The sequence below is a fragment of the Phocoena phocoena genome, chromosome X (assembly GCF_963924675.1).
Source record: "Phocoena phocoena chromosome X, mPhoPho1.1, whole genome shotgun sequence".
NCBI lineage: Eukaryota > Metazoa > Chordata > Mammalia > Artiodactyla > Phocoenidae > Phocoena > Phocoena phocoena.
The window spans coordinates 60,774,475-60,796,825 of record NC_089240.1 but is presented as its reverse complement, the minus strand read 5'-3'; the positions used below and the strand labels follow the sequence as shown (position 1 = coordinate 60,796,825).

The 22,351-nt window shown below is 38.8% G+C and overlaps 1 protein-coding gene and 1 non-coding gene across 3 annotated transcripts in view; one reads left to right on the top strand and one right to left on the bottom strand.

Moving 5' to 3' along the window:
* Window positions 1-22,351, bottom strand: part of OGT (O-linked N-acetylglucosamine (GlcNAc) transferase) — a 35,287-nt gene that overhangs the window by 5,559 nt on the left and 7,377 nt on the right. For both annotated transcript variants that reach the window (XM_065900978.1, XM_065900979.1), the window contains exons 4-19: window positions 19,735-19,803; window positions 16,340-16,456; window positions 14,020-14,099; window positions 13,269-13,464; window positions 12,869-13,009; window positions 12,150-12,250; window positions 11,843-11,996; window positions 11,639-11,740; window positions 11,263-11,442; window positions 10,434-10,592; window positions 10,193-10,282; window positions 4,971-5,096; window positions 4,377-4,547; window positions 4,147-4,263; window positions 3,886-4,056; window positions 1,859-2,011 (exon numbers count right to left, since the gene is read on the bottom strand). In XM_065900978.1, coding sequence (XP_065757050.1) covers window positions 1,859-2,011; window positions 3,886-4,056; window positions 4,147-4,263; window positions 4,377-4,547; window positions 4,971-5,096; window positions 10,193-10,282; window positions 10,434-10,592; window positions 11,263-11,442; window positions 11,639-11,740; window positions 11,843-11,996; window positions 12,150-12,250; window positions 12,869-13,009; window positions 13,269-13,464; window positions 14,020-14,099; window positions 16,340-16,456; window positions 19,735-19,803 — 2,127 coding nt within the window. The remainder of the gene's footprint in view (window positions 1-1,858; window positions 2,012-3,885; window positions 4,057-4,146; window positions 4,264-4,376; window positions 4,548-4,970; window positions 5,097-10,192; window positions 10,283-10,433; window positions 10,593-11,262; window positions 11,443-11,638; window positions 11,741-11,842; window positions 11,997-12,149; window positions 12,251-12,868; window positions 13,010-13,268; window positions 13,465-14,019; window positions 14,100-16,339; window positions 16,457-19,734; window positions 19,804-22,351) is intronic.
* Window positions 514-586, top strand: TRNAW-CCA (transfer RNA tryptophan (anticodon CCA)). The gene has a single exon. It is a non-coding gene; the product is annotated as a tRNA-Trp (tRNA).

Below are 22,351 nucleotides of genomic sequence, written 5' to 3'. Positions count from 1 at the left end.
CATACTCTATTCTTTTCACCCAGATAGCAGCCTACCGAAAACTTAAGTCTTTCTTTCACATAGATGAATTACATCAACTGAACTATAGGTTCCTGTTCTGCTTAGCTGTCCCCAAAGACAGTTCAAAGAAAGAGGAGACTGATGCAAGAAGACACAAAACAAGTTACTAATTGGCAAAATCTGAGGCAGCTATGTCCTGTGGGAATTGAGACTAGGAGTGGTTTTTGTCCATGAGATAGGAATTTTCCATTTCAAATTTTAAATCCCCCGCCATGGTACAACAAATAAAGTTAGTTCACACCTGCCAAACTTTATTTGCCTAATCTAGATCAGGGGTCAGCAGACATTTTCTGTAAAGGACCAGAGAGCAAATACTGTTGCTTTTGATGCCAACATGGACCGTGTCATAACTATTCGATTCTGCCCTTGTCACTGGAAAGCCATAGACAATATGTAAGTAGGCATGGCTGTGTGTCAATAAAATTTTATTTACAAAAACAAGCAGCTGGGACTTCCCTGGTGGTCCAGTGGTTAGGACTCCATGCTTCCACTGCAGGGGGCTCAGGTTCGATCCCTGGTCAGGGAACTAAGATTCCGCATGCCAAACTGCCAAAATAAAAAAACAAACAAAAAAACAAGCAGTGGACTGGATTTGGCTCATCGGCCATAGTTTGCCAACCCGATTTAGACCTACATCTACTCAATGTATCATACAAGTTCACCATCCCATCTCTGAAAGCCATGAGAACAGATGGATTTCAGAATTTAGAATATTTCAGTATATATTATTTCAGTATATATAATATATACTGTATATATATATATATATATATATATATATATATATATATATATATATATACAGTATATATAAATTACATAACACTCTCAGCGGCAACTCCCTGCAAACCAACATATTAGTATCTCTGCATCAAGATGTAGGAATATTCATACTAAATGGAATAAATAAAGAATCATAAATAGCCTAACATCAGTTCAGGCAGTGTGGCTGCCAACCAAATAAATTTACCACAAACTTATGAAGATGCTTTTGGTTTTCAGGTTTTTTGAAATGGGGAAGTGAAGATTCAGGGATAGTAAACCTGTACTCATCTGCTTCCTCTTCTCCACCCTCCCTCCTCCTTTAAAAAAAGAAAACAGACCAAAAAACCCAGATATTAATCAGAAAAAAAGTCAACCAAGAATTATCTCCGTTTTAGGCTCTACGGAAAAAGAGGCAGATATGGATAGCAAAGTTTAGAAGCTTCAGAGGTCCTGCTTATGCAAACTGGTATGATGAAATGACTGAGAAGTAATGGCATAAGCCAATTCCTTCCTGGTTCTAACTCTACAATATTGCAAGAATGATGTAAAATGTGGATGAGTATACGTAACAGCTTTGCTATCAGCTTAGACCATGGGTTGGCAAACTATAGCCTATGAGCCAAATCTGGCATATTGCCTGTTTTTGTAAATAAAAACTTATTGGAACATACCTATACTCATTCATTTATATAATGAGTATGATGTTTTCTTGCTACAATGGCAGAATTGAGTAGGTGTGACAGAGAGTATAGACTGCAAAACCAAAGATATTTACCACCTGGCCTTTTAAGAAAAAGTTTGCTGATCCCTGCGTTTGAACACATAAATTTTAAAAGTTCATTATATGATATTTACACACTTGAAGGACAAATCAAAAATTGCTGAAATCTACAGCTCTTTTGAAGATTATCACAATAATCTAGCACAATAGCTCCTGAATGGGAGGATGGGGGGACAGCCTCAGCAAGACGACCTATATACAGAATCTTTACGAGAATCTCTGGACATTAATAATGAATCCACGCACACTCACATTTGCCCACATCTGCAAAGTAGATGGGTCAATTTTATATAACTGATTAAAGTTACAGTACACAATGGCATCTTCTGGTAACCCGTACTGAGAACGTGTGGTTACAATAATGGTACGGGGAACCTCCTCTCCAGTGGCAGCCTTATTGTTGATCTAGAACAAGAAAAAATATATGATTATATTTAAAGTAAACATGGTCCGATATTTTTCTTTTCTTTTCAATATTTGTTTATTTATTTATTTGGCTGCTTCAGGTCTTAGTTGCGGCACGCAGGATCTTCGTTGCACCATTGCAGGATGTGGGGTCTTTAGTGGCGGCATGCGGGACCTAGTTCCCTGACCAGGGATCGAACCCAGGTCCCCTGCATTGGGAGCACGGAGTCTTAACCACTGGACCACCAGGGAAGTCCCCAATCTGATTATTTTTCAATCAATAAACAATCCTTACGATGCAAACTGGTATAACCATTAAAAGTAATGTCGTTGAACTATAATGAGAATATATTCATGACACATTAAGTTAAAGGAAAAAAGTTAGAGCATTATCTTAATTTGGGGGGGGACTGCCCTATGAAACATCTCACTCTAGCCAAAAAGTTCTCTTCAAAACCCTATTAGTCCAACAGCAAGCTTTTGCTCACTCTTTTCTCCATGTACGAAATATCCTTTTCTAAATCACACCCACCTTTCAAGACTAAACTTAAATTACTGAAAAATCTCTACTAAAACTGCCTCTCCTCATTGTTCAGCTCTATTTCTGAGCATCTACATACACAATTACAGTCTTATCTTGCAATTCCCACACATCTGGGTAGTGCCTTACCTTGTTATGTAACTATTCCAGGTGTGATAGACATCTCATACATTACGGGCATTGTGTTGTTCTACACTCAAAATTCTTTGTACCTGTGCACTTCAAGAAGTATACTTCTTTTTCCTTAAGTCAAGCATGTCTGCCCTATTGTTTCAAAGGACAGTTCAGGCCCAATACACACTACAGGTGATTAATTCCTTTACCTTAATTCATTTCAAGCATTCTTTGTATAAACTGCTATACCACTAAAACTGTTAACTCCTAAAGAGGTCAGAGATCCTTGCCTTACGATCTCTTGACAGAGTTACATATTCACTTATTCAAGTATGCAATATACAATATTGGGTTGGCCAAAAAGTTCATTCGGATTTTTCATACAAGCTTACAAAAAAACCTGAACCAACTTTTTGGCCAACCCAATATTTACTCAGCACGTACTTCATTATTGAGGCTAAGACACGGACCCTAAAGTAATTCAATTCAGTGGAGAATACATACAAACCCAGGGAATTATAATGTGTTGTGCTGGATGTAAAGATATATCCCAGGGCTTCCCTGGTGGCACAGTGGTTGAGAGTCCGCCTGCCAATGCAGAGGACACGGGTTCGTGCCCCGGTCTGGGAAGATCCCACTTGCCGCGGAGCGGCTGGGCCCGTGAGCCATGGCCGCTGAGCCTGCACGTCCAGAGCCTGTGCTCCGCAACGGGAGAGGCCACAACAGTGAGAGGCCCGCGCACCGCAAAAAAAAAAAAAAAAAAAAAAAAAAAAAAGATATATCCCAAATACTACAAGAACAGAGAATACAGGTACCAATGGAGCAGGGAAGGAGAGGTCAGGGATATGGACAGAAACAGATTCCTGGTGGAGTTGTCTGAACTGAAAGTCTTAAAGATGAGTAAGATTTAACTGGGGAAAGGATGAGTTACAGAAGCAAGACACTGTATGATGCCTACAGACAGTTCACCGTTGGTAAGAGTAAAGCCACAGGCAGGGAATAACAAGGTATTAACACAGAAGACTCTCATTAAGTAACCTGCTGGCTGAATCCAAGAGACTTTTAAAATCAAACAAACCTACATAAGATGCCAGTTTCCACTGAATTCATTTCCTCATCTATAAAACAGAAGTAATGATGCTTACCTCCTAGAGTTATGAGATGTAAAGAAGATAAATGTATACTTGGTAGATAGTATGTTCTATTATTCTCTTCTCACCTGGGTAGTTGCCAGTCCATTGCTAATACTGAATCCATTAATTGTTATCTGAATTTGTCCTCTGTTAATCATTTCAATAACTGCTTCTGCAATAGTATTCATAGGAATGACAGGCATATTAAGAGCTGTATTACTGCTGTCTGCGTTGTCTCCTCCATCAGGACATTTCATCTTAAAATAATTACACAAAATACATCATTAGGGAAAAGATCCCAAATGCAGATAACTTAATTTCAATGACAGTATTGACCAGGTTCTGACCTTGACAATTTTCACATCTGGTAGACTATCAAGAAATGCTTTGAGGTCGATGCCATTCAGCACAATCCGATTGTCATAAATGTGCCCATTGGACTTAAAATCGATGACTGCTTTTTTCTAATCGAAAAAAAAGTTTCAGACATATCTTTTAGGATGCACAGGAACAGCAGCAAGGAAATAAATGACTACAGTTCTTTGCAATTCCCCTATAGCACTGTTTTTCTACCTACCTTCAGGTGAGGGAACATATTAGCATGATCACCAATAAAGAAAGTATGGGGCATATAAGCCAGTTTCTCAGAATACTGCTCAGCAACTTCAGCAGGTGAAGTTTCCTGATCAGTGATGATATAATCCATGAAAAGCGCGCCACTAGTCCCAGGGTACCCCAGCCACATTGCCTAAAAGAAAAAAAAAAAAAAAAAACTCAGACCAAAAACTAAGAACCTTCAGCAAAATAGCTTAAAATTAAATAAGTAAACAAACAACCAAGGAGGGTGGACTTCCTTAGCCAAGAGCAATCAAGTAATATTTTAGACTAAACTTCTAAGTGCTAAACCGTTTTTCCAATTTACAAGACAGAACAATGGTTTACATCCAACTACAAATTGCATGTCTCCATATACATGTTCCTGTGGACACTGTGTTCTCACTCAAAATTCTTTGTCCCTGTTCATTTTCAAGAACTACACTTTTTTTTTTTCATTAAGTCAAGCATGTCTGTCCTATTGTTTCAAAGGACAGTTAACCAAAGAGGGGAAAAAACCTATCACTGTCTTCTTAGCCCAATAAACACTGTGAATAATTATCATTATTTCCTTTACCTGAATAGGAGCTGGCCTGAGAGCAAAGAGTTCATTTCGAGCACCCTTGGTATAACCATTCATATTTACAAGGATGTGTATACCATCTTGATGAATGCGATCAGCTGCTTTTCCATTGCATGGAATCTATGGAATAAAAAAATAAGAACTTATACTATGTATAATCTAAAACTGATTCAATTAGTCTTAATGGCATTGAACAGAATTCAAATTCCCAGATGCAAAAGTGGCAACAACACAAATCACATTAATGCGGGGTAAAAACATGGTTAAGTACCATTAAAATGGGCCCACAGCATTACCCAAACAGGATACAGAGGAAGGAGAGTTTACCTCTAGACTGAATGTATGAACAACTAGGCTTGGGACTTGCCTGGTGGGTCAGTGGTTAAGAAACTGCCTGCCAATGCAGGGGACACGGGTTCGAGCCCTGGTCCGGGAAGATCCCACACTGCGGGGCAACTAAGCCCGTGTGCCACAACTACTGGAGCCTACATGCCTACAGCCTGCGCTTTGCAACAAGAGAAGCCACCGCAATGAGAAGCCCGCGCACTGCAACAAAGAGTAGCCCCCGCTCGCCAAAACTAGAGAAAGCCCGCACACACCAACAAAGACCCAACGCAACCAAAAAACAAAAAAACTAGGCTTCACAGAGGAGTTGATATTTGAAATGGGCCTTCAAAGATGGATAGGAGGACTTCCCTGGTGGCGCAAGTCATTAAGAATCCACCTGCCAATGCAAGGGACACGGGTTCGAGCCCTGGTCCGGGAAGATCCCACACACTGTGGGGCAACTAAGCCCATGTGCCACAACTACTGAAGCCCGCGTGCCTAGAGCCCATGCTCGACAACAAGAGAAGCCACCGCAATGAGAAGCCCACGCACCCCAACAAAGAGTAGCCCCCGCTCGCCACAACTAGGGAAAGCCCACACACACCAACAAAGACCCAATGCAGCCAAAAATAAATAAATAAATAAATTTTTTAAAAAGATGGATAGGAGTTTGAGGGAGCTGGACAGAATACAACCTCAACAGAGAACTGTATGAATAAAGAACCAGAGTAAAGTGCATGGTAGGTTTAAAAAATGGGTAGATCACTTCTATTTGATATAGGGTATAACTGAGGGCTAATGATGGGTGAAAAGCACGGGCAAACAAGGTTGTTAGTTTAGAAAGGTTGCAAAGGCCACACTGAAGAGCTTGGACTTCATATAGGCACACCGATGTTCACTGCAGCACTATTTACAACTGTCAAGATATGGAAGTAACCTAAGTGTCCATCAATGGATGAATGGAAAAAGAAGATGGGATATATATACACAATGGAATATTCCTCAGCCATTTAAAAGTTGCCAGAGGGAAGGAAGGGAGGGGGCAAAATAGGTGAACAGGATTAAGTAGTACAAACCTCCAGATATAAAACAAGCAAGCCACAGGGATACAACATACAACATGAGAAATATGGTCAATAATACTGCAATAACTTTGTATGGGGACAGGTGGTTACTAGACTTATCATGGTGATTTCATAATCTATGCAAATAACTATGTAGTACACCTGAAACTAACATAACACTGTATGTCAACTACGTTTCAATTTATATATATATATATATATATATATATATATATATATAAATTAATAAATATATATTTTTAAAGAGTTTAGACTTCAGTCAATAAGCAGTGAATCCTAAAAGGTGTCAGAGGTGGAGGGCCATATTCTTCTTGGTCACAGAGAGTCCAACCCTACATCAAAAATGGTCAGGTATATTTCCAAAGCAACAGTCATAACACAAAAGACGTTGGTAGAAATTATTTATGAAATGACAAAGAGTCTCACAATCCTTCTGCTAGGACTTCAATGATTCATATATATGAATTACTGGGTATACCATACATACCTCTGTTAGTCACCAAAGTGGCCAACAGCGTCTATAAGAAAAAACTCTAGTCCATACCTGCAGCAAATTCATTCCCTCACAGGTTTCAATATTAATTTATCATAAAACTTTTGCTCCTAGAGGAAACAGCAATGGAGCAAGTATAGAAATAAAGAAAACCAAAGGCAAAGGCCCTTTTTTTTTCCCCTCTCCCGTCGCGGAGCACAGGCTCCGGACGCGCAGGCCCAGCAGCCACGGCTCATGGGCCCAGCCGCTCCGCGGCATGTGGGATCTTCCCGGACCGGGGCGCGAACCCATGTCCCCTGCATCAGCAGGCGGACTCTCAACCACTGCGCCACCAGGGAAGCCCGGCAAAGGCCCTTTAAATGACTTTCTTGTTCTTCTTCCAAGCCACCATTTTGTTCAATTTATTCAGGTAATATTAGGTATCTACTGTCACAAGTGCTAGCTCAATCCGCAGAGAAGTTTTACGTCCACACACAAATACACCATATTTCTATTTCATTTGCAAACTCAGCAAAAATCCATGCTGATTATAAATGCAATGTTAATAAATGTAAACAATCAAGGAAATAAGATCAAAGCAATGGCCCACAGGTATGTAGTAGCTGATGTTAAATACCTGTCATGGAAAATATTGAGGATATGGGCTTCCCTGGTGGCGCAGTGGTTAAGAATCTGCCTGTCAATGCAGGGGACACAGGTTTGAGCCCTGGCCCGGGAAGATCCCACATGCCATGGAGCAACTAAGCCCGTGTGCCACAACTACTGAGCCTGCGCTCTAGAGCTCGCGAGCCACAACTACTGCGCCCACGTGCCACAACTACTGAAGCCCACGCGCCTAGAGCCTGTGCTCCACAACAAGAGAAGCCACCGCAATGAGAAGCCTGTGCACCGCAATGAACAGCAGACCCGACTCGCCACAACTAGAGAAAGCCCATGGGCAGCAATGAAGACCCAAAGCGGCCAAAAATAAATTAATTAATTAAACTAAAGAAAGAAAATTGAGGATACAAGCTACACACCAACAGTTTTATTCACTATTTGCTCAAAATAAAAAGTTGGAAGTACAAGCCTCTAAGATAGCCTCATCCACCAGAGGGCAGACAGCAGAAGCAAGAATCCTGCAGCCTGTGGAACAAAAACCACATTCACAGAAAGATAGACAAGACGAAAAGGCAGAGGGCTATGTACCAGATGAAGGAACAAGATAAAACCCCAGAAAAACAACTAAATGAAGTGGAAATAGGCAACCTTCCAGAAAAAGAATTCAGAATAATGACAGTGAAGATGATCCAGGACCTCGGAAAAAGAATGGAGGCAAAGATCGAGAAGATGCAAGATATGTTTAACAAAGGCCTAGAAGAATTAAAGAACAAACAGAGATGAACAATACAACAACTGAAATGAAAACTACACTAGAAGGAATCAATAGCAGAATAACTGAGGCAGAAGAACGGATAAGTGACCTGGAAGACAGAATGGTGGAATTCACTGCTGTGGAACAGACTAAAGAAAAAAGAATGAAAACAAATGACAGCCTAAGACACGTCTGGGACAACATTAAACGCAACAACATTCGCATTATAGGGGTCCCAGAAGGAGAAGAGAGAGAGAAAGGGCCAGAGAAAATATTTGAAGAGATTATAGTCAAACACTTCCCTAACATGGGAAAGGAAATAACCACCCAAGTCCAGGAAGCGCAGAGAGTCCCATACAGGATAAACCCAAAGAGAAACATGCCGAGACACATAGTAATCAAACTGGCAAAAATTAAAGACAAAGAAAAATTATTGAAAGCAGCAAGGGAAAAACGACAAATAACATACAAGGGAACTCGCATAAGGTTAACAGCTGCTTTCTCAGCAGAAACTCTACAAGCCAGAAGGGAGTGGCATGACATACTTAAAGTGATGAAAGGGAAGAACTGACAACCAAGATTACTCTACCTGGCAAGGATCTCATTCAGATTTGATGGAGAAATCAAAGGCTTTACAGACAAGCAAAAGCTAAGAGAATTCAGCACCACCACACCAGCTCTACAACAACTGCTAAAGGACCTTCTCCGAGTGGGAAACACAAAAGAAAAGGACCTACAAAAACAAACCCAAAATAATTAAGAAGATGGTCACAGGAACATACATATCGATAATTACCTTAAACGTGAATGGATTAAATGCTCCAACCAAAAGACACAGGCTCACTGAGTGGATACAAAAACAAGACCCATATATATGCTGTCTAGAAGAGACCCACTTAAGACCTAGGGACACATAGAGACTGCAAGTGAGGGGATGGAAAAAGATATTCCATGCAAATGGAAATCAAAAGAAAGCTGGAGTAGCAATACTCATATCAGATAAAATAGACTTTAAAATGAAGAATGTTACAAGAGACAAGGAAGGACACTACAAAATGATCAAGGGACCAATCCAAGAAGATATAACGATTATAAATATATATGCACCCAACATAGGAGCACCTCAATACATAAGGCAACTGCTAACAGCTATAAAAGAGGAAATCGACAGTAACACAATAAGAGTGGGGGACTTTAACACCTCACTTACACCAATGGACAGATCATCCAAACAGAAAATTAATAAGGAAACACAAGCTTTAAATGACACAATAGACCAGATAGATTTAATTGATATTTATAGGACATTCCATCCCAAAACAGCAGATAACACTTTCTTCTCAAGTGCGCATGGAACATTCTCCAGGATAGATCACATCTTGGGTCACAAATCAAGCCTCAGTAAATTTAAGAAAATTGAAATCACATCAAGCATCTTTTCCGACCACAACGCTATGAGATTAATTACAGGGGAAAAAATGTAAAAAACACAAACACATGGAGGCTAAACAATACGTTACTAAATAACCAAGAGATCACTGAACAAATCAAAGAGGAAATCAAAAAATACCTAGAGACAAATGATAATGAAAACACGATGATCCAAAACCTATGGGATGCAGCAAAAGCAGTTCTAAGAGGGAAGTTTATAGCAATACAATCCTACCTCAAGAAACAAGAAAAACCTCAAATAAATAATCAAACCTTACACCTAAAGGAACTAGAGAAAGAAGAACAAACAAAACCCGAAGTTAGCAGAAGGAAAGAAATCATGAAGAGCAGAGCAGAAATAAATGAAATAGAAACAAAGAAAACAATAGCAAAGATCAATAAAACTAAAAGCTGGTTCCCGGAGAAGATAAACAAAATTGATAAACCATTAGCCAGACTCATCAAGAAAAAGAGAGAGAGGACTCTAAAAAGAAAGAAAGTTGTAAGTATAAGGAGTTTCACATACCTGCGAAAGATCAATGAAATGATTGGCTTCTGCCATCACCTTCACTCGGAAGTTTGTGCCATCATCTGGGCTCAGGGCATAACAGAATACCTGAAAGGCAGCACATAGTATATTTAATAACCTTGGCTCAAATCTTTCCAAAAGACACTGGGCTTAATAACACCTAAAGGTGACTATAAAGCTACCACTGTGGGTTTGTTTGGTTTTATAAATAGCGACTCTAGAGCAACACTAGTCTTACCTCAAATTTATCAGGATTGTGCATGCCTGGAATAGACTGCATAAGATGAGAAGTAGGATGATTCCCAAAGTCAGAACTCACGTATCCTACACGCAGTCGACCATCACTGAGCTTCAAGTCTTTCGGATGTTCATATGGTGGTTTATGAAGGACATTTATCTACCAATGGAATTCAGTGCTTGTTAGTAAAGTTGAGTCTATATGTAAATTTTCATCTAGGAAAACCGACTAAAAGCATACCTGTTAGAAATGGTATGCCCAGAATACTTCTTTAATTCATATAACCAGTCTAATACGACCTTAGCAATTTGTATAATATGCTTCATACTTTGACCTGTTCCTGAGGCCTATGAAGTAGCCCAAGCAAGTTAAAGTTGTAGGAAGGAAGCAGAGTGGGAAGAGCATGACAAACCCTGCATTTTAGAAAATTCTGTAGGGAAGCATTTTTTAAAAACACAATTACACCTAGCACTCTGCTCTATTCTGCTGAGAAAATTCCCACCTTTGATCAAGTACCACTCTAATTCTCAAAGGTGAGTAGAAAATACCAAACACTTTATAAAAACTATGGTTTCAAAATTAAAGGAAAACACCATCAGCCTACTGTTAAGTATTTCAGTTAAGGATTCCACCTTATAGAATGGAAGGGGTTATGATCAAGACAGGACACAATGGGAGGGGGGCTTCTGGGCTGGCTCACGAAGCTTCATTTCTCAACTTGGGTGGTAAACACCTTATGATAACTAATTAAGCCATAAATTTGATTCATGTAATTTTCTGTATCTGTGTTTTACTTTACAACGAAAAGATTAAAATGAAAGACTCGTACCTTATCCAAGCAGAGGTTCCCATGCCTCTCAGCAATAGCCTTCCTGAAGCCATGAGAAAGAGGATATAGCATACTATGATGAGGATGCACAGAAGGCAACCTATTCTTCTCTAACTGGTCAGCCACAATGCTGACCAACTTCTTCATTCGCTCATCATAGTCTGTCCAATCACAGACAATCTAGAGGAGGCAAAAAGAAGTTATTATCCAGAAAACCTTACTCCAAGACTTAACATCCTATGTGTCTTTGGCCTAAAGTAATGTCAGATAACCCATTAAAAAACAGTGTCTCCAGCCAAGCTTGGATTAATATGGCACATACAATTAAAAAGTGATTACAACCCTGAAAGCCAATTACTGGCCCATTATTCTTTACCTGCAGGCAATGAGCCAAATTACAATAGGCGTCAGGAAAATCAGGTTTAAGCTTTAGAGCAGTGCGATAAGAAGCAATTGCTTCTGGAATATTCCCTGAATCCTGGAAATAAATAAAGTGGGATGGTTAAATTTTTTCCTAAAATTAAAAACATTAGGTGCTAAGATGCATATATTGTAATAAAATATATATAAAAAATAGTACCTTGTGAATGGAAGCCAGATTGCTGTGGGCATCCGCAAATGCAGGGTTAATCTGAATAGCACGAGTATAACACTGCAAGGCTCCCTGAACATCCTGCATCTCCTTTAGAGTGTTTCCCATATTAGAGTAGGCATCAGCAAAGGTAGGACTGATTCTAAAGGAGAGGACAAAGATTTTATTTCTCTAGTACAAAAACCTTTAACCCCCCTGTAATATTAAGTTAGTCTGCTTTTATTAAAAGTCCCACATACCAAATGCCAAACATTTAAAAACTTAGAAGAAAAAAATAAGGCTGTGAGTCTCTTACCGAATAGCCTCCTTATAATGCATCAGAGCTTCCTGCAGTTTTCCCTGCTGCTGCAATACACTTGCTAAATTTGAATGGGCAGCAGCAAACTCTGGGAAGACCTATAAAGATTCAACGCAAAAAAAAAAAAAAAAGATTCAAGATGATAACTGAGGTTTAAAAAAAAAATAACTGCTAAAACAGCAGTAATAACTTACCACAACAAGAACTTCGCTCAAGCACCTTTATATCCCTACACTTCTCTCCACCTTCTCCAAGTCTACTCATTCTTCAAAGCCAAGTAGTTCAAGTTCTACCTCTTCCTTTCTTTTATACCTCTCCGTGTTTCAAAACATGATGAGGTAGACCTCTCCTCATCTTAGTTTATGCTGGTAACTCTAGCATCTCTCTTCAAAACTCCTACCACACCTACCAACCAACATTACAGCCATCAGGTACTGAAATTATATATTTACTGGTAACTCTTCTTGAACTCTAGCTTACTGTTTAAATTTTTTTGTGCCGATCTTATCTACCCATAAAATAACAAATTCAATGTTAAGGATTTTCTTGAATGTCACACAGGACCTCACTCATACCTTAGGTACTCAATTACTGGTTCAATGAATGATTCACCCACTATCTACTTTTACAAAAGAGGTGGATGACATGGCAAACTTAACTGCCTTCCCTCTACTATCACACAGACAAAATACCCAGCCACACCACCCTCAACATACTTCTAATGCTTTACGATACAAGCGAACTGCCTCTTCAATGTTTCCCTGTTCTCGTTTGATATTGGCTAGGTTATTCAGAGAGTCTGCATGGGTGGGACACAGCCGCAGAGCTGTATTGTAACAATCTTCTGCTTCGGCAACCTAAAAAACAAAACAAACTATTCAAAAACCTATACAGAGGAATCACAGAGTCACCACTGATATTATTCTAACAATTGCTTAGTTAAGCCTAATGGCTGGTAATATTCCAGAAAACAGGTATTTTTGCTATTCTTCCTCTCATCTACAACTCCAAAATTAAACAATTTACCACCTCAATATTTAATGACAATATGTACAAAAATGACTTTTTTTTAATGCCATCAGGTAACAAAGAAAGAGACTGAATAAAAATCCTTACACTGCCCTTCTCTTTGAGAGCGTTGGCTAGGTTGCAGTAAGCATCAGGGAAATGTGGTTGCAATTCAATAGCTCGCCTGTAGGTGTCTATTGCCAGATCTATCAGGCCTTGCTCATAGTATACACAAGCCAGGTTGCCATGTACCACTGCATGATTTGGACTCAAGCTTAGGGCACGAAGGTAAGCTGCCACAGCTCTATAAACAGAAACACACACACACACAATGCAACTAACTTTTAATGGATGCTTTGTTACAATTATTTCATTCTATACCATATCAAAGTATATCAATTATAACTAGTTACAATTAATTCATGCCATACTATACTTAACCTCAAAAATCAAAGTTGCACCTTTATAAAATGTATTTTTACACTGAAAAATTTTCTATACCCCCATAAGAAACAGACTTTCCTTTGACAACAGCAACAAAAAGTTAAAAGTCAGGATTTACTTAGCTTTCTGAATCAGACAGAAGGAATAATTTAGTCTAAAAGATAACCATTTCTATAGTTTTACAATAAAGGAAATTTCAACTAAACTCCTAGTGAGAAGGATAATGGCTGCGTGAAAAGCCAACAATGAAGTCAGGCAACAATAAACCTATAATAAAAGGTAATACAGCAGGCCTGAGCGAGGGAAAGTAACATAGTAGAAAAGGAAAGTGTATTTCAATGACCCACTGTGATAATTTCAGTCCAAACTCTCAAGTGTTGATACAACAAAAACTCCAAATAGAACATTCCCTCACCTGTCAAAAATCCGTGCCTCTTTCAAGACATTTCCTAAATTGATATAAGCATCCAGAAAATTGGGGTCAAGGGTGACAGCCTAAAAATTGCAAGACAGTTACTTAGAGCAAGTTAGGATTTCAGATTAACTTCCCAATTACAAGTTTTTAGTCTGAGATAATTTTAGACCTCCAATTACATTTTCTAGTATAATTAAATCTTATTTCTTTCATTTTTAAAACCCAATTATTTTAGTATCCACTCATTATTCACAAATCTCAATGTTACCAAAATAACTTCCCATGTAATGTAAGAGCAAAATGTATCCTGAAGGGAAAAATTTTAAATTGGGTCTGCTCCAATTTTATTGAGCTGAACACTTCTCATGGTTGGCCCCATTTTATTCTCAATTAATCAGCCTAGCTCTTCTAAAAAAATAATGGCAGGAAGAAGCAGCAAGCTCTAACTGAAGAAGGAAATACATACCTCAGTAACTACAACTGTATACTCAGACCTTAGTAAGATATGTAATTAGAGCTGTATACTCAGTAAGATACATTACTTCAAGGGGATACTAACCATTAAATGGTTCATTCAGATAGTTCTGAAGCTGTCTTAAAATATGACCAGATATATCTACAGCAGTAATTCTCAACACTGGCAGTATATTAGAATTCACCTCCTGAATGGAGCCTGGGTTCCATCACAGGCCAGTTAAATCAGACCCTCTGAAAACGGGGCCAGGATATCCATATCTTTTACAAGCTCCTCATGTGCAACCAAGGAGAACCACAGAGCAAGAGAGTAGGTACTCCTATAGTGTAATGAATGGAAACCTGAACTGAAATACTGAAAGGTAAAGGTAATGAGTAACTGTGAATATATTTAAGACTCATTAAGAACATTCCTCTTCACTTAGATGGCAACTCTGCTGCACTTAACTTACATAGACTGTCTACAGTAATAGATGTCCACCCCCCAAATTTTTTTATTATGGAAAATTTCAAATATATACCAAAGCAGAGGAATATAGCCTCCAAGTCTCCATTACCCAGCTTCAACAATTAAAAAATCATATTCAATTTTATTTAATCTATATTCCAACCTAACTCGCCCTCTTCCCAGATCATTCTGAAGCTAATCCCAGACATATCAGTTCATTTGAAACTTTTTAGGGACAATACAGGAATACTTTTTCCTCCTAACGTAACTACAATACCAATATCACACCTAAAAAAGTGACAGCAATTCCTTAATATCATATATCCATTCAGTGGTCCAATTTCTGATTAACTTTGATTGAGGATCCAAATAAGACCCATACAATTAACATGTCTTTTTGAGTTTCTTTAAATCTTTTAAATTAAAAGTTTAATTTAAATCTTCATTTTTATCCCTGTAATTTGTTGAAGAAATCAGATCACTGTCCTATACAGCTTCCCATAGTTTGAATTTGCTGACTGCACCCCTATGGTGTCCTTTAATGTGCTTATTATGTTTCCCTGTCCCATGTATTTCCTGTAAATTGGTAGAACTACAAGCCTAATCAGATTTGGGTTCTTTGCTCTTTTTGCAAGGCTACTTCACTGGTGGAAGTATTTACTTCTATGACAAGGTACAAAATGTCTGGTTGTGTCTCTTTTTTTTTTGCCACTGATAAATGCCTAAATTTATTATTGGTTATACTCTGATTCTATCATTCCTACTTCATTTATTAGCTGGAACACTTGTATAAAGAGAAACCTCCCCCATCAACTACTGGGTTACCCTGATGTCCAGTTCATACAGGAGAGAGAGGACAACTGTTTAACCAGTTCTCAAAATGAGTTGCTCCTTATCTTCCAAAGATGACCCATGAATTTCTTCTTAGTATAATTATACTCATGAACTTAAATGTATTTGATAAGTTTCAATATAGTTCAGTTATTATTCCCATTGATGCTCAACTCCCATCTTTAGCCAGTAGGAGCCTCTTCCAGTTGCCTCCTGAGTCCTTTTGACATAAATATATCACAACTTCCTTGCTTTCTGGCACAACAAGGCACTCCAGATTATTTTTGTACATTTCCTGCCCCAGATCTGGAATCAGTCTTTTCACCAAGAAACTCTGCTTCTTTACAGTAAGGCTGCCCGTTTAAAAAAAGAATTTTTAATTACTAAAGTACATTTTCAATGCTAAACTGGAAACTGCCATATACCATCCAGCAAATGCTGCAATACTGTCAGAGTAACAAAGATATTATGTGACTGATTAAGTAAAGGCCTATTATTTAGTTCTAGTAGAAACACCCTGCATACATAAGCACTTCAAAAATACCAATTATTAATTTAACGGCTAACCTTTTCAAAGTGATGAATTGCAAGCCAAATCTCCCCTTGTGCATTGAAAACACAGCCAAGATTACTCCAAGCTACTGCAAAGTTCGGTTGCGTCTCAATTGCTTTCAAATAACATGCCTTAGGAGGGGTTAATGAAAGAAGATGGGAGGGGAAGGAGGTAAAGGGAAAGGGGAAAATTTATAAAGGGGAAAAAAAAAGATTGGGGGAGGGGGGAAGAAGGTGATATCATTATTCCTTCTCTGACCAGCCAAAAGTGACCCTGCAGCATAGGCTCGCTTGCGCCAAAACTAATGCGCTGCCACAGCTGGCTGCTCCTGCGCCTGCGCCACCAGAACCCAGGTGCAAACCACCATGTTCAGTTCTGCCAACCAATGACCAACCCTTACACTGGGGACTTAAACCGGGAAGTCAGTTGCCTTAAGACTCTATGCTGGACTTCTCTTATCTGAACACCTAAGGGCTCTTGCTCTTGTTTTCAAGTGTTATCTGGAAGGTGCCACTTAAGGCTAAGTTCCTCCCCCACCCAAGTTTCCCAAAGTCTGTTCTAAGATGTGTTAATAGTTATCACTGGAAAAAAAGATTTCACGATCAAATAAATTAGGAAAACAGAAAACAGGTTTCTTGACTACAGGACTTCCCTAAGCCTTTAATAGTATATACACGGTTCCCTGAACTTAGTTGACCATGGAACTCTTCTTTCATTGGACATTTTATGAGAATACCTATAAAACACATTTTGGGAAATGCTGCTCTAAATAAACAATAATGTTCCTCACTAACATCAAAACTATGCTACTGAGGAGGAAAATGTTTTTCTGACAAGCCAGATATCATAAGGCCAGGCTATAAGTCACATCCTCACAATGCCCGTCTCCCAAGGGGGACTGAAGCTGAAACCTCGTATGACAGGACTGCACCTAGGTTGAGGTCCCTGTAATGCGAGCGCAAACATCGCTTGCGCAACCTAACAGCATCGCACTGCGCAATCGCTGCGAACTGCTGCGCTACATAGAACACCCCTAGACGCAGCAAACGGCCAACCAGATCCATTAATCTACTAGACAGGCCCATAGAGAATATTTGTTTAATGAGATTAGTTGGACTCGAGGTATGTTAAAACCCAATTTTATCCAAAAAGGCTACAAAATAGGACTGAGGGAGCCAGTCAATCAGATTACTCATCTAGTCAACCGTTCACAGGGGCTCATTCGCACGCATTGCGCATTAACGCTGCGCAGCCTTTGCGCTACTGCAGGGTCACAGCGCATCATCAGAAGAGCAGAATGCTGCAATCCAAACAAAGAAGAAAAAAGGAAAAAATGAACAACAAGAAGAGTTAGAAGCTTTTACTAGTAAATTATTTCTAATAATTTTTAATATCAATTAACTTTTACTTATCTTTGACAGAATTGTGGCTATAGTATAAAACATTCTCTTACATAACTTGCTTGTAAATAAAATTATTTTAAGCTGTTTCTGAAGCCACAAGACAGAAGATTCAGGCATGGAGGCAAATTGTTTTGCTGTGGCAGTTACAAACCCGTTACCATATTTCTCATCATGTGACTTTTCGGTGCGTTCCTTGCTGGAAGAGGAGGAGGTGTGTGTCTGCCCTAGATCCAGGCCTCGAGCTCCCTTCAGCGAGGCACCTTACGCATGGAATAGGAGGTTTCACCCACCTGAAACCTTCTAAATACAATATCAATGGTGAAAAACCAAAAACAAGAGAGAAAATAAAAACAAGATCATTAGTAAAAGTTCAACAAAGCAATTGAAATTCTTTGGATGTCTATTACATATGGGAATGAGGACAGTCTCAAGTCTGTAATATGGGAAACATGCAGAAGGGAGAGGGTTAATCAGGGCTATTGCATACAGCAGGGATTTTTGCTGGAAGAAAGGCTCTTCATTTTCTACAAAGACAACTTAATTTTGCTTCCATCTACTAGGAATATGCTGGCTTGAATTTTCAAATGCACTGATTACAAAAGAAATACATTGCATTTCACTCAAGAGTATTTTCTTGTTCACTAAGTTCTCACAAAAACAGAATAACATTTTTCAAACTAGGTGTCTCCAGAGCTCTGAAATAAAGAAGTCAGCAACCTAAGGCAGGCGCAATGTCTCAGCCTAAACCGATCTCTAAAGCTGCAGTGAAGTGCAATTCATGTTAGCTGTCCGCTTGGTGGGGTGACAATTAATAGAAGCTTATCAAATATTTGTTCTATAAATTACCAATTAGATTTATCAGCTAAGACTGAAATCAATTACAATTCATTAGCTGGAAACCTACATAAGGTTAATCCAAAGTGTCAGTAGAATTTATGAGCTATGCACTTAAAACTAGTGCCTTTTAACATAATATGGTGCTGAAAAGCCTTCTCCCTCCCTGGATGAAGCAGTCAAACAGACAGCTACGCTGCGCATACACTCCACGTATTAGCATGCGCGTGGGGCTCAGAGCAACAGGTGGGAGTTTCAGAAGCATTCTGGTTTCTCCCCACTCCTCACCCCTGCAGCGCGGTTGCGTAAGGTGGCTTGTAACAAGACAATTTCATTTATAAATTTAATTTAAAATTATACCAAAAGCTTTAATAACCCAACCTGGTGTTCAAATTCTTTATTTGGAAACACAGAATGCTAAAAGCCACCTTTCCACTTGGGCAAGTTTTCTTTCGATCAGTCCATTTCCCAAACAAACCAGCTTTGTCCTTCTGACTTTTTTTTTTAAAGGAGGTGGGATGGGGAGGAATAAAAGAAGGAAGTAAGAAGAAAAGAAGGTAGACAACTAGGATTGGAAAAGAGGAAAAGGAACTTGGGGAAGGGAGTGAGGACAAGAAGGGGCAGGATGTTCCAATTATTAATTTGCAATCATTTAACAGCCTTTCTTCCACTGTAAAAAGGGTGAGGAAGATGAAGGGAGGAAGGTTAAATAAGAATTTTAAATGCCAGTATTACAGGGTAACATTTGGATGAAATTCTTCTCCACTTACAAGCCACAAAGGACTTAGAAGAGCAGCGTTTTCAATGGCACCTGCATCATATAGGAGTCTTGAGCCAAATCACAGGCGCTCTGCTTGTCACCAGCAGGCAAGCCTCAGATTTGAAGGAATGTTATTTATTCCCACATAAGATCATGACGGAGCCCGCTGTTATAAAGATGATCTAGCTCAGCAGAAAGGCTCCAAAATGTTCAGGTTCTTGCTTTACCCCCAGATTTAGAACAGATATGCCAAATCCTGGCCCTGCTCTAGTCTGAGGCGATTCATGCCGTCAGTTTTCCTCAGTTTCATAGGACTGTTTTGTGAAGATAGCTCAATGAAGAGTTGAAGACTTGGCAAAAAGTACAAGTATCCATAACACTGATGTTTAAATGTGTTCTATCAAACACCTACCTTGGCTTCTTCCAAGCGACCCAGGGCTTTGAGCAGGTTCCCCAGGTCACTGCGAACACAGTACAAATCCTAGAAACCCAGAGATACTCTGTCATTAATTATACTCTGCTTTGTCAACCAAAGATATCTTGAAATTACTTTTACGTATCTAGCTCCATCATTTTATTGTCAACTAGAGAGACTGCTTGACAATTTAAGAACAGGAACACAATCCCCTCCATCCTCAATTCCAAATTCCAAAAAATTTTAAAAACTCATTTGATGATTAAATCTGACTTGAACTGCCATGAAGTTATTTACAGAACTTATTGACCCCACTTAATGTGAATATGCATACATTCTGCTGCAGAAATATAAATGTGTTTTACTAGAAGGTGCTGCTCCAGACACACCTGGGAGTCATATATGGTATTATCATCTTTCTAAAATCCTAAAAACTCTGAATTCTATGATGCATTTGATCCCACCAGTTTCAGATAAAAGACTATGGGCCTTGCTATAGCTTCTCCTCTCCCCAAATGTTAGTCACGTTAAAAAAAAAAAAAAAAAAGCATCAAATGTTTGTTCAACTATTTTGTTCAAGGTTATGATGAACCACTACTATATCGAGGGTCAAAAATTTTCTATAGTGGAAAAAAGGATTTAGCTGTGATTAGTTATTGGCAAACCTACCCTTAGGCTGTCAGACGTATGTAGAAAACTTGACTTCATTTCACTATTAGACAAAAGGATTACCATCCAACCAAAGCTTTAATCCTGGCACCTGGCACCTGGCACTAGATTACTCATTAGTATTAACTGCCATTAGAGTTGAGTGGGCGAATAATGAAAAGCAGTCGACTCGGCTTTTTATTAGCAGCACAATTGTGTTGCTAGTCATCTGACTCACCAGTCCGTTCATCAGTATGAAAGACACATCAGAACAGTGAGCTTAAGTTTTTATTTGTCCTTGGTTTGCCTTATCAGTCAACAAGCAAAGACAATGGCAATAAGGAGGAAGCTTATCATTCCAAACTGTTCCACGTGTGGAAGAGCCTTATACTAAGTCCTAGAAAGTGAAATTTTGTCAACTGTGCCAAAGTATCATCATATATACTATTCTATGTGCAACTGTATTATGGTTTCCACAATCAGGTGATTAATTTTATTGATAAACAGCTTTTGTGATTGTATATTATCACCCATCCAAGTGAACAAAAAGTCAGCCAGCAAAGAATAGGCTGCCACAGAACACCCTTACAGTTGGCCATCCTGAGTCAGTTCCATGAGCTTCCTGATCTGTCTGTCCATGGAGCAATGACTAGTGTTTTGGGAGAAAGTGGTGGTCTCCAGGGACCTCAAGCACAAAAGGCTAATACTAATCCTCATAGGTATCATTAATCTTATTACAGACTTAGCATCCTCTAATGAGTCTAAGTATTTTTCAACCCTATTTATACTCTCAGAAGTAATGAATTCTATAATCTTGCTATCTACTTTGTATGATTTTTTTCCCCTAAACTTTAAGGGCTACCGTTATGTTTTGGCAGACCATGACTGAACAATCCAATCTGTTCAAACAAACTCCTTCTACTATATCTCATTATCGTGGTTATACATCTTTGGACTTTTACCAGTTCCTATGCCTTTTCTGAGCCATAATAATCAGAAGTCTTGCAATAATTCTCCAACAATGACCCTAATGGGTTATACATCTTAGCCAACTGTTGCATAATTTTACCCTCTAGTTTCTATAAACTCTTGGATGCATGCCATCCAAGTACTGACAGTGTATGTATCTATATTTAGTTATATCATCTAGACCCATTACAGCATACTAAATCAAGTTAACACAATGCCCACAGTTAAAAATAGATTATCTTCAAGATCACTATAAAATAATCAATAAGGCAGTTTTAGAAAAAGGTAAAACATATCATATTAAGTGTAATAGTGAAATCCAATTTTCCCATTGGAAATCCAAACCTTCATGCATGAATAACTAATTTCCAGAAAATTCAAGGATACCACTATTCTCCCCAAAGTTCAAAACCTGAGACATCAGTTCTGCTTCATTAGTCACATCTAAACAATATCTGCTAAGAGAATCACAATTCTCAAACCCGGCCCATTGTATCCATTCCTAGGTTAATATCTTCTATGTAAACCTTTATTCAATTCAACAATATGCCTGGAACTGTAGGGAAATAAATTAATAGAATCCTCATCTTCAAAGGGCTTACAACCTATGTGGAAAGACAAAACACATACATACTAAATAGCCACATAGTGGGAAAGAAATGAACTCAAGGAAGAAATTTTAAGCCGGGCCTTAAAGGATGAGTACGGTTTTAACAGACAAAGGAGGCAGACATTGCAGACAAGGGAAAATAGTATGAATAAAGGTTAAGGAGATGGAAATGAGTAAGAATCTGCTGTATAACAACCCTTCCTGAGATAGCACTTATTCCCGCCTTTCCTCCTAGAGTCCCCCCACCCCCACCCACAACATCTATATACACACACGAAATAAAATCAGGTTGATTAAAGCCTACAGTAGTTCTCAATTGCCTCTCAAATTAAATTCAAACTCCTCAGCCTCTATTCTTTCTCAATCTTCCAATTGACTCTCCTCTAC